The 10,993-nt window shown below is 59.8% G+C and overlaps 1 protein-coding gene across 1 annotated transcript in view; it reads left to right on the forward strand.

Annotated features, from left to right (window-relative positions):
* Nucleotides 1-4,735: 4,735 nt before the first annotated feature.
* The window catches only part of MDFI (MyoD family inhibitor), an 8,260-nt gene continuing 2,002 nt past the window's right edge, over nucleotides 4,736-10,993 (forward strand). Inside the window, exons 1-2 of the mRNA XM_026056524.1 lie at nucleotides 4,736-4,760; nucleotides 7,814-8,005. Coding sequence (XP_025912309.1) covers nucleotides 4,736-4,760; nucleotides 7,814-8,005 — 217 coding nt within the window. The remainder of the gene's footprint in view (nucleotides 4,761-7,813; nucleotides 8,006-10,993) is intronic.

A 10,993-nucleotide genomic window follows, 5' to 3' on the forward strand; every position in this document is an offset into this window, starting at 1 on the left:
TCCTCTCCTCCCTGGCTGGGGGCAGGGGTTGATCCGGAGCCTCTGCCATCCCCGGGTGCGCGGGTGGCTCCGGGCTGCCGATCCGGCTGGTTTCCCGGCAGGGCAGGCTGCGCCGCCCGGGGCGGGAAGGTGTTCACCCAGTTTGGCCGCTTTCGGCTCCCTGGGCTGGGCTCCTGATGTAAGGCGGCAGCAGATTTGCATCGAAAGGAAGCGGGCCGGCTCGCTGACTCGGTGAGCAATTACTCACTCCACCCTCATGGCTTCATCGTTGGACGGCCTCGCAGTCGTTAGTTCAGCGAGCAGGCATGCTGCTACCCGGCGAGCTGTGCCCTGACCTTTACAGCAGAGCTCATTTTCACATCACCCCAACCCAGTTTAGGAGGAACTGCACTATGGGCCCAAACTCCAGGTATCCRTGCTAAGAAGAAATCCCGAACGTGCAAGTAGCCTTCCTCAGCCGGAAGGGTTGAGCACCAGGACTGCAAAGTTTTGGGCTCCATTGCCTTGGCGAAATCCCCTTTATGTGCCTCAGCTTCCCCGCTAGGACGAGTGGCAAGAAGGCTCTGCTTCGTGGTGGCTTAGAGCTGTGGTTGTGCTAATGTAAAATATATTGAGGCCAGGTAACRCGTGATGGGCGCTGGCTTAAAACTGTAAGCTGGCTAGGTCTCAGGATGAAAGGTGCTGTATAAGTGCAAATTATTATTCTTGTTAATAATGATGTCCACCAGCTCGCATTTATCTACTCCTCAATTAACTTTTTTTAAGGACTCTTAGCAGGTTAGAAAGACACAAATTTTCCCTGGCAGAACCTGTGCTGGTTTGACCCTGTAAGGTTAGGCAATTACTGTACTGGCATGGTCCTTAATTAGACTCCATAATTTTCCCCAGCACGGCGGTGTGGCTCGTTGCTCTGTAATTCCCAGAATCTCCTTGGATTCGATAGGCATCGTGGCAGCAGCTTTCCAAGCTTCAAGGATAATTGCGTGTCCTTAAGGATACTTTGCATGTTGCAGGACAGCCTCCCATAGCCTTCCTGCATGCCAGTCTCCTCGCAGTATGAGGGTTTTATGTCTCTGTGGCTTGCAAGGTGTCTTAGGCTGCTGCAGAGAGGCACCAAGCCTGGCTGGTGGTCCTTGAAGTCAAGGAAAGTTGACTCAACCGCAGACGGGCTCTTTGGGCCTTTGTTCTTATCCAGCGTGCCGATTAACTCGTGACCCCACAACGCGTTTGGGATGCTATACGCTGCTCCATGATTTTCTCTGGGCAGTCACCAGAGCCTGACTCCCAGAGGTGGGCTGGCCTAGCAGCTAGGGCGCAGGAAACTAGGTCTTACTGGTTCTGCTAGATCTGTTTTGTGTCCTGGGGCAAATCGCGTTGTCCCATGTTGTACAGTTTAGGCTGAGTGCTTTTTGGCATAGACCTTGCATCTGTAGCACGCGAGGAACCTGCATGCCACCTTAGTACACGTATATTAACTACATTCTTGCTGCATAAGAAAGTTCCTCGTCGTTGCCTGCAATGACAGAGGTGCAGGCTTCTCTTGTCCTCTTAAATACTACAAAACTTCCCGGCTCCATGAGGAACTGGCAGCTTTACGGGTGCAATGGAAAGCAGTGCCTTTCTTTCTGCTCTTTCCATCAGGCTCGAGGCTCCTGCTGTGGGGTTTGGCTTCACTGCTGAGACCTGTCAGTGGGTTCATGGTACCACCACGTAGACCATGGGGCTCGCTAGGTCCTGGACAGCAATTAGCACCGACCCAATGCAGGAGTCTCTGCATGGACTTTGCTATTTTAGCCTAAAGCAAACGGCTGCTTTTTTTTTTTGGTGAAGGTGCGTCCACGTAGACSATGGTGAAATCACGCTACCGTGCTGAAGCTGGGGATAGTCTGGGCAGTGATTTTTCTTTATCTTCCCTGCAATCCCTTCTCGGGGGTTATCCAAGCAGGCTGATGGCTGAGCCCTCACGCAGCCTCATGCCTGGCTTGGCAGCCATGGTTTGACGGTTTTTGTCTCTTCTGGAGGCAGCAGGTTATTCCTCACCACCCTGGTGTCCTCGCCGGCAGCTGTCGGATAGGAGCAGCTCTTCCATGAGGACTTTGGGGGTGGCTTCACCTCCTTCAGGGGGGCCGTGTGGGTTGGTGAGGCTCCTCCRGGACATTGGCATTGCAGCGACCGGGTCTGCAGCAAGGTCTAGGCACAGTCTGTGCCCAAACCTTCCTTGGAGTCGGGATTTTGTCATGGCAGGAGGTGTTTGTCCCAGCTCCGGTGCACTCCAATGTCGCTGGCTCCATCATGATCCTGGCCGTAAGCRAAGGGGCAGAAATAGCGCGTTGGATGGGACGTGCTATTCCTCCCTGCAGCCGGGGAACAGCAGCCAAGAAGTCATTACGTTTGTCCATGCCTGGGGTTTTGTACCTCCTCCCGAACCAGGTGCTGTGAACCTCCCGTGGACCCCAGAGAACGGGCTGGATAGACGCTGGTCCCGTCTGGCCAGCCCTAAATTCCTCTCTGCCTACCCACCCAATCGCTATAAATAACAAATAATAACAACTCCGAAGCTGGCAAGCTATTTGGGGTTTTGTGGGTTTTTTTGCTTTGTTTTGCTTTTTGCGTTTAGGAAGTCACTTTTCATAGAAACCAATGTTTTTGACCAGATTCCTCATTGTCCCAGAACTGAAATGTTTTACAAAGCCTGGCCCAGGTGAGCAGGGAGACGCTGGGGTAAGCGCTTTCCGCGGGATGGCGGAGGGGCCGAGCCTGGGAAGCAAAGCTGTTTGACACGTCCAGGACTCGCTGAGGAGCTCTGCGACTCCTGGGCATTGCTCTTCCTTCCCCTCCCTCCCGCCCTCCTTCCTTGCTCTGAGTATCACTGAATCCAAAATGCTTTGGTGCATTAATTTCAGACTGAATGTAAATAAGCCGGTTGGATTTCTCCCAGTTGAGCAAACTTTCGAACTAGAGCTTTGCTCTTCTCTTCTCCAGTCTGGCTCGTGGGATTGGAAGCATTTGCTTCAGCACTGTCTCTTTGGCACTTGAAACCACTTAATCAAGCTCTAAAATATCCCTTGAATGGGTCAGGAAACCACCTGACTGGGCCAGGCCGTGTATATGGGAAAACGGAGAGAGATTACGCACTCCTTTTATCTGCGCAGAACAGATTAGAAAGCTCCCAAACTAAATATTGCTGCAAGGTGGCGTGTTGTTAATGGCAAACACCTCGCTAGACTGTCTTTGTTTGTGTCTCCATCCGACGTTATCTCTTCCCTGACCAGCCGTTCCTGAGGGATTAAAGGGAGAGAAGGAGGGAGGCAAGAGGCTCCCCTGAGCTCCTGCCGGTCAGCAGGAGACGCAGCCCGCAGGATGAGCCTGGGATGCTCGTCAACTCCAGGAGAGCGCAGATGTGTATCCAGACGTGCCAAGACCCTTCTCCCTCCCTGCTGGACCGGGTTGACCATGACCTTGTCCAAACACRCAGCCTGGCAAAGAGATGGGATTTGCTTCAGAGCTCGTTACCCAAATGTGTCTTAGCTCTGGCATGTTCCTCTCCGGTGCGGTCATYGGGACACGCGCCGTGTCCATGAGGTGTCCATCCATCGCCTGGTGCGAGATTTCTTGCTTTTTCCTCTGTAGCCAAAGGTACCGCGGGGCCAGAGGAGGCACAGACTGATCGGAGGGCCAAACCTGGAAGGGTTTGACTCATCCTTGTGGCTCTGGTTTTGCAGCTTTCCAAACCATCAGTTGGGGGCYAGCTGGGGAAAGGGGGCCTGGGACGTGCACGAAAGGCGCCCGTGGCCACCCGGGCTCGCGCCCAGGGCCGGGGGCATGCTTGGTTAGCTGAGCTCATGCTGACTGCGGTTTAGCCCCTGTTTACACTTGCTGCGAAACTCTGCCCCGTCCCATCCGGGCTCGGCCGCTTGCTGGCGACCGGCTGCTGACTCGGTGCAATTCCCTTGTTTGTCCAGCCCTTGGGAGATGGGTCAGCTCGATCTTGCAAGCTAATCGTGAGTCAAGCGCGCCTCCCACCCCCCACGCGCAGGCTTTTAGCCTGCTCGGGACAAAGTTTGGCTGTTGCTCCGGTGGATGCCGGCAGTGCAAATCAGAGCCGTTCCCAAAGCCGGTCTCCCRGGAAGAGCACGGCCATCCCCAGTGATACGTTCATTTTCTATGTTTTACGCTGCAGGAGAGTTACAAGATAGGCAGTTAAAGCAGATTGAAGTTTATAGCTTATTTATGTCTCTCTCGCCAACTTTTCTACYTCTGCCTCTCTTTTGGGGATATTTGATAGACTTTGGAGCCCAGTGATTTCTGGAGGCTYTTCTAAATAGCACTTTTCGACTTTGTAATTGGGGAGAATAGGCGGAAAGCCTGACCTGCGTGCATCTGCCGGGCTTGGCAAGCGGGAGACAAGCGACAGGAGCTCCGCATCTATCGGCTTTCCTCATCTCCGGTACCTTAAGGCAGTGCTGTGATGTACTGAGGCCTGACGTACTATTTTTAAGTGCTTCGTTATCTCCGTCCTCGTAAACAAAACAGCAGCGTCAGCTTCCCTGCGCGACGTGGCCGTTCAGTTCTCCCTCGTTCTTGTAAGAGGTCGTGCAGGCGCGGGGTTGAGCTGACTCTGGGGCGTCTTCGTGCCCCCCACCGTGAGGCCTTGGGGGTTTCCTGCCGGGGAGCGGCGGGGTAGGAGACGAGCCGCGCGGGCTCCCTTCCCGGAGGTGTGCGGCAGCGTTTGACCATGAGCCTGGCCGAGAGGCGCTCGGGTGAGAAGCTGGGGGGGGGGAATGGCRTTTTAGCGAATAATGCTTCTGAAAGGGCTTTTTAGCTAGGAGAACAGGGGAGCAGAGACCCRTCGTCCTTCCAGGGCTCGGTTTTCTCAGTGCCGTGGCGTTGGCTGTATTTCGGGTGCCGGGACCTAAAGGGATGAAGCCGCAGAGGGGCTCCGGGCCRGGAAGGGGGCGGTGAGGAGCAGGGGACGCCCTGTCCCCCAGCACCACCAGCGGCTTGCCGGCGTGCTCGGGTTAAAACCCAGCAGATTTCRGTCAAGCCCAGTCTTGTTCCTGCCCGTGGGGCTCTGGCGGTGACGGCAGGGCAGGGAAGCAGGAGCTGGTCCCTGCCCCGAGGACGGCGGCGAGGAGGGGACCCCGGGGGGGACCCGCTTGAGGGACACGGGACCAAGCCGCTGATCCCGTGGCTTGTGCCGATCGCGCCGGTTAACAGGCGCCGTGCTCTGCCGAGCGTCCCAGCGGAGGCCACGAGCTCGGGGCAGGCGTTCGCGCGTTCCCCCCCCACCGCCCCCGGGACGTGCGGCAACAGGAAAGCGAGGCCGTGTATAACACAGGGAAGGACCAGCTCGCCCGAATTTCTCCCCYGGCTATTTTTGCCTCTCTCCTGGCCGGCTTGTTGCAGTGGGAGTTAATTTAATTGCCGGCTTCCTCCCTCCATCGCTGCGGTTGTGTGCGAGACCTCTTGCTGCGCAGCCTAATTGCATGGGTGAAGTGGACGTGGCAGTGCCGGAGCTTGTCTCCGTGGTGTCCGGGTTGGCGACACCGCTTGCCGCGCGCTCGCGCCTACGGCCTCGGGTCTGTAACTCCGGCCGAGTGCCGCTCCTGTCTCGCAGGGCTTCGTGCCCAAACAGACCATCTTCGTCCTCCATCCGCCGGGGACTGGGCACGGAGGCGGCGAGGGATGTGGCCGAGGCTGCGTGGGGAGCCGGGCGGCGCGGAGCGGAGCGGCAAGAGGGGAGCCGGCGAGCCGGGGGGCAGCCGGGCTGTTCGGGGCAAGCCCTGAGTCCTTGCTGTTAGCTTTTGCTGTTGCTTTTTAAATGCCGTGCATATTCCAGGCATCTCATTTTTGATTTTTTTTTTTTTGCATCCCTTGCAGCGGGAGCGGGGCCTGCGCCAGCTCCCCGGGGACRCCGATGCCCGACGGCGCAGTCCCATTCCCGTCCGGCGGCTCGGGAACGCGCCCTCCGGTCGGTCCATGCCAATTGTCTCCAACTTGGGACTTTGTCCAAAGTTGCCAAACCGTCAGGTTTTCACGTCTGGCTTTAACAGGCGATGACTGAGCTCCGCAGCTCTGACGCAGACCAGTCCAGGCTGGGGCATGACTGAGCCCTGCGAGAAGGCTGGGACTCAGCAGCATGCGGTTATTATTCACCTATATACCACACCTATGTGCAAACTCCTATAGGTAGGGCACAGCCTGCTCTCCRCTCCTCTCTGTGTTGCTCTGGGCTTCGAGAGGAGCATGGCAATGAATTTTCTGCCCTCCTTTCTGGGGTTCACGTACTCCCGCTCCGTTCAGGTTTTGGAGCCAGCAGCTCTGTGCAAAACTGAGCTGGAGCTGCTGAATTTCCTTTGGTTTAGCACCAAAATCGCCACGCCTGTGGGAACGTCCTGCAGGAGAGATCAGGGCTGCAGCGAGCAGGGCTCTGCAGCCCTCGCTCGGGAAGATTTCTCAGGAAAAGGCGATCGATTCATCTCGGGCCAGGTGACTTTTGCACCAGAGAGGAATCGTGCGTTCGCTCCATAAAGTAGTTTTAAAAACAGACAAAAACCAGGGGGTGATTATATCTTTCCTACCAAATTGTATCGTTCGGTTCCATGAGGGGTTTTTGTCTTAGCGTGGAAACCGTCAACCGGTCCAAGTTTTCTGGGACTCGGCAGAGCGAGCAAACTGCTAACGCCTTCCCAGCCGCCGGCGAGGCTGCGGCCGGCGGGGTGGGTTTTTCCTTCCTCGCGAGCCCCCGGGYGCTTCGGGAACTTGGGGGCGACGAGCCCCTAAGGGGGGAGGGCAGGGCGCCGTGGGGGAAGCGAGGCGGAGGGCTGAGCGGGCACCCGCGCGGGGTGTAGCGGAGCCGCAAGCGCGTCGCCTGAGCGCGCCGTGCTCCGGGTCAGCACCCGCCGCCCTCCGCCGGTTTTCGGCTTTCCCCCCCCCCCGCTGCCCTCGCCTGCCTGCATGTAGGACCTCTTGTTATAGCCGGGGAAATTATGGGTGGTTGGTCTCCCTGCCTGCTGCCAAGGTATAATTTAGTTTTATATAAAGTGCGGTCCAGCCCCTGTTTGCAAACCGATGCTATTCTGGGAGCCGGGAGAGGGAGGGAGGGCRGGCAGGCAGCGGGGAGGGGGCTCGYGGCCCCGGCACGGCAGCGCTGCCCTTTCCTCACTGCCGGGGTTTTGCTAGGATACTGGGGATCCAGGATACTGGATACTAGTGCGATACTGGGGTTTTTCCCCAGCAGGAAAGGAGACGGCAGCCGGCTCTCCGCTGGGAAGAAAGTAGCCCTTTCGCGAGAAAGGGAGGGGGAAAAATCCAGCTTGAGACGCCGAGTGTAACCAGATCCCCTGCTTCTTTTTGGAGGAGGAATGTGGGAGCCTGGGGAGGGTTTTTGGGAGGGGTCCCGCAGCTCGCTGGTGTTGCGGCCGGGTTGAACTGCTGCAGCCTGCGTGCTGAGTGCGGTGCCAAGGACGCGGCGCTGATGTCCATCCCGAGGGGCCCCAATCCTTAGCGGGGGTCCTGCTGCCCCCCCCCCCCAAGGCATGCTCCGCACTGCAAAAGGAGCAGAGGCAGGAGGACACGGTTCATGTTTGGAAACCCAGCCCCAAAGCACCCGCCGGTGCCCGGGGTGGGATTGCAGGGCTTCGGCGCCTGGGCCGGTTTGCACCAGCCGAGGGTCYGGCTCTGGGTTTCTTTGTTTTTTGGTGAATATTAGGCCGTGCCTTGACGCCAGGGGAAGCCGCCGGTGCCATGGCTCGGTGCAGCCCGGGCGGTGGCTGAGCCGAGGCTCCGGGCTCAGACCCTGCTTCTCTTGCAGAGGAGGATGAGACCCCGCGCCCTTCCCCGCAGCAGCACCCGGCGGCAGCGCCGGCCGAGCACCGGCCCGTGGCAGCCAAGAAGGAGAAGCTCCCGGAGGACGACGAGTCCCGAAAAGTCCTGACGAACGGAGCGGCGCCGGCCGGCGCCAAGGCCCAGCCCGAGCTCGCGGGCGCTGCCGAAGCTGTGACATGTGAGTCCCGCCGCGCCGCGTGGCTCCGCGTTTCCGTGCATGGTGCAGGCGCTGCTGCAATCTAATCAGCAGCGGTGCTAATTAGGCGGGCGGGCGGGCGGCAGCGGTGGGAAGCCATCTCCTCCGCGCTGCTGCTCGTCCCCACCTCGAGGCAGGAGGCTGTAACTGAGCGTGAGTCACCCGGCGCCGGGGAAGGCGAAGGGTGGCATCCAGCGGCGCCTGAGCGGCTCCTCCCGGCCCCGTCTTTGGGCCTGTCTAGGGCAGGGGAGAGGCGGCCCCCCCTCCTCGGCAGTCCGCGGGGAGGGTTTTCGGTAGCGTGGGGGTCTCGCGCGGCGGGAAGGGGCCCCGGAGCCCGGGGAAGGAGCTGGCCGCAGGGCTGGTGCACCCCGAGCAGCATCTCTGCTGCGTGCCCCCGAGGCTGCAGCAGGAGAGGGAGGTGGAAGGCCCACGGGAAAAACGGGAAACCCTTTCGGAAACCTTCCGTCACAGCAGGTTGACAGCAGCGAAGGACACCAGTCCGTTTGCTGGAGCGACAGGAGACGCCTCCCTTCTCGAGGCAGCTCTTGCCTTGGCGTGTGCAGGGCAAGGAAGGGAGGAGGCTCGTGCAGAGCTGTTGCACCTCTGCCTGTCTTGCGATGGCGAGAAATACCCGCGGTGGGTTACCGGCGGAGGTGGCTCCGCGGGACGCCCTGGCTGCGTCTCCTGGCGTACGGCAGACGTGTCCGGAGTCTGGCCGTCCATCCCCTCCCCAGCCCCGAGCCGGCAGTCTCGGGTTTTGCTCCTGCTCTGCCCCTTGCACGCGTGGTCGCTCCCCTCGCGTTGGACGCGAGCGCACGGCTTTCCCTTCCAAGGGGCCTTGAGCGGATTGATGCTCCCCCATGGAAAAAGCCGAGGGTGGGAACCGCGTTGCAAAGGTCGCACGCGGCAGCGCGAGCGGGGCGCTTCCCGGCACGGCGGCGGAGCGGGGCCTCAGCCGGCGCTGCCAGGAGCAGCTCCCCGGAGCGCCGCGCTGCCGGCCGGAGCGTGCCAAGTTTGTCAAATCGGCCCAGTCTTTTGGCAGCTCGGGAGCAAAACGGGGTTGTGGGTTTGGGACTCGTTGGATATTGAGTATCGCCGAGCTTGCAGGGCTTGTGTGTGTTTAGCCTTGGAGCTGCAGCGAGCAGCGGGGAGACGAGCGGAGGGAAGGGCGATAGCACTGGGCTGCTATAATATTTATTACGGGGCAGCGTGTATCTGAGAGCAGCAGGGACCGGCAAGGAGGCTGCGACGTGCCGTGTCGTCCGAGCCCTGCGACTGGCTCGGCAAAGCGACCTTTGGCAGAGCTGAGGGTCGGTGCGGTCACGGCGGGGCGAGCTTGCCTCCGGCATCACCGGAGGGGAATCGGCATGGAGCCGGCGGCTCAGCATGCGGGGCCGGTGCGGGTGGAGGCAGCATCGTTTTAGGCATGAAGCAAAGAAGCCCCGGTGGGTTTGGGGTCACTAAGGATCCACAGGCAAGTTTTCCCGTGGCCCTGGTTTCCTGGCCTTGTGCTGCTCCGTGAGATGTGCTCGGTTCCCCGTTGCTCGTCCCCATCCACGTCCCGGGCGGCCGCGCTAGGGAGCGTTACAGGGTGCTCGTGGGTAGGCGCCACTGCACCTCGCCGTGGCTCCGTGCCGGAGATCTCCCCTTTAGGAAGGCTTCGAGATCTTCGAGTTGGAGGCTAAAAAATGGGAGCAATTTTTCCTATCTTGGAGTGGTGGGGGGAGTTGCTGGCCGGCTCTCACTGCTGCTCCGCGCTCGCTGGAGTCGGAGCGTGATTTTGATTTACAAACAGTTTAATCTGAGGAATGCAAAGGAACGGAGGAAGCCAAACCGAGCGCGCTACACGCTTCTGTAAACCCCACTGCTCCGGGAGGGAAAGGCAGCAGTCGAAACGGCAGAACGCCCGCAAGGAGAGCCAGAGGGCCGACGTCTGAAATTTCCTGGCCCGGGCTGCCGGGCTCGTCCCTGCGGGCTCATCGCCCTCCCCTCCGCCATCGCCGCGGCACCGCGCAGCCCTTCGGCCGGCTCCGCGCCGCTCGGCAGCGGTTTCGCCAGATCCGCGCTGCGAGCTTTCGAGTCCCAGGGGCCAGGCTGGAGTTTGCAGAGGTCGCCGCTGCTTTTGCCTTCCCCCCCCCGGCCTGGCTCCCTGCACTGCTCGGTGCCGCTGAGTCCTGTCAGACCTCGGTGCATGCGCTCGGTGGCAGAGGTCACCGTCCRGAGAAGCAATTCCCTCTCGGCAGGCTGGTTTCCACCCCTCCGTGGATACGGGACCAGCCTCCCCCTGCGCTCCCAGCCGTGATTTCTTCTTTCCCCCGAGCAGGATCAGGCCCTTCGCCTGCCCCGGGAAGAGCTTCCGAAAGTTCGCGGTGCGGAGCGGCGGCCAAAAACGTGCCTTTCCCAGGGGCCGCGTCTGCAGCCGCGCGGCCCGGGAAGGACAGGCTGTGCAGAGGTTTCAGGCGCTTCTGCTCCCGTTTGGAAGCCGAAAGCCCCCAAGGACCTCTAGAAGTTTTGGGGAGGGACAGCGGATTTCATCCAAGATCTCCCCCCCCCCCCCCCATTTCTCCGCTCCCTTTCTGCCCTTCTCCCAGCCCTCCTGTTTCCAGCCCGCTCTCCCACCTCTACTCCAGTTATTTCAAGTTCCCTTTTCAGGCCATTTCCCCAACATTGCTCCAAAATGGAGCTTTTTCACCCAAACACCCTTCAGCAGCTGCCGGTCTGAACCCAGCCCGGATTTTGGAAGCGGCGAGGGCTGAGCCTATCGCCGCCTCCCCCCTCCATTAGCAAAACGAAGATGGGAAGGAAACACCGAGGCGCCTTTTTCTCCCTTCCCTCTGCCCGCCGCAGCCAGCGTTCCCGCAAATCCCGGCCCCGGGTGAAACCTCCCTGCTCTCCCAAGCCGCCTGGGGCTTGTGCACGGGTGGTTTTTAAGGGCTTTTTTTTTTTTTTTAAGTGTATTTTCTTTTAGCC

The sequence above is a fragment of the Apteryx rowi genome, unplaced genomic scaffold, assembly GCF_003343035.1.
Source record: "Apteryx rowi isolate R43461 unplaced genomic scaffold, aptRow1 scaffold_132, whole genome shotgun sequence".
NCBI lineage: Eukaryota > Metazoa > Chordata > Aves > Apterygiformes > Apterygidae > Apteryx > Apteryx rowi.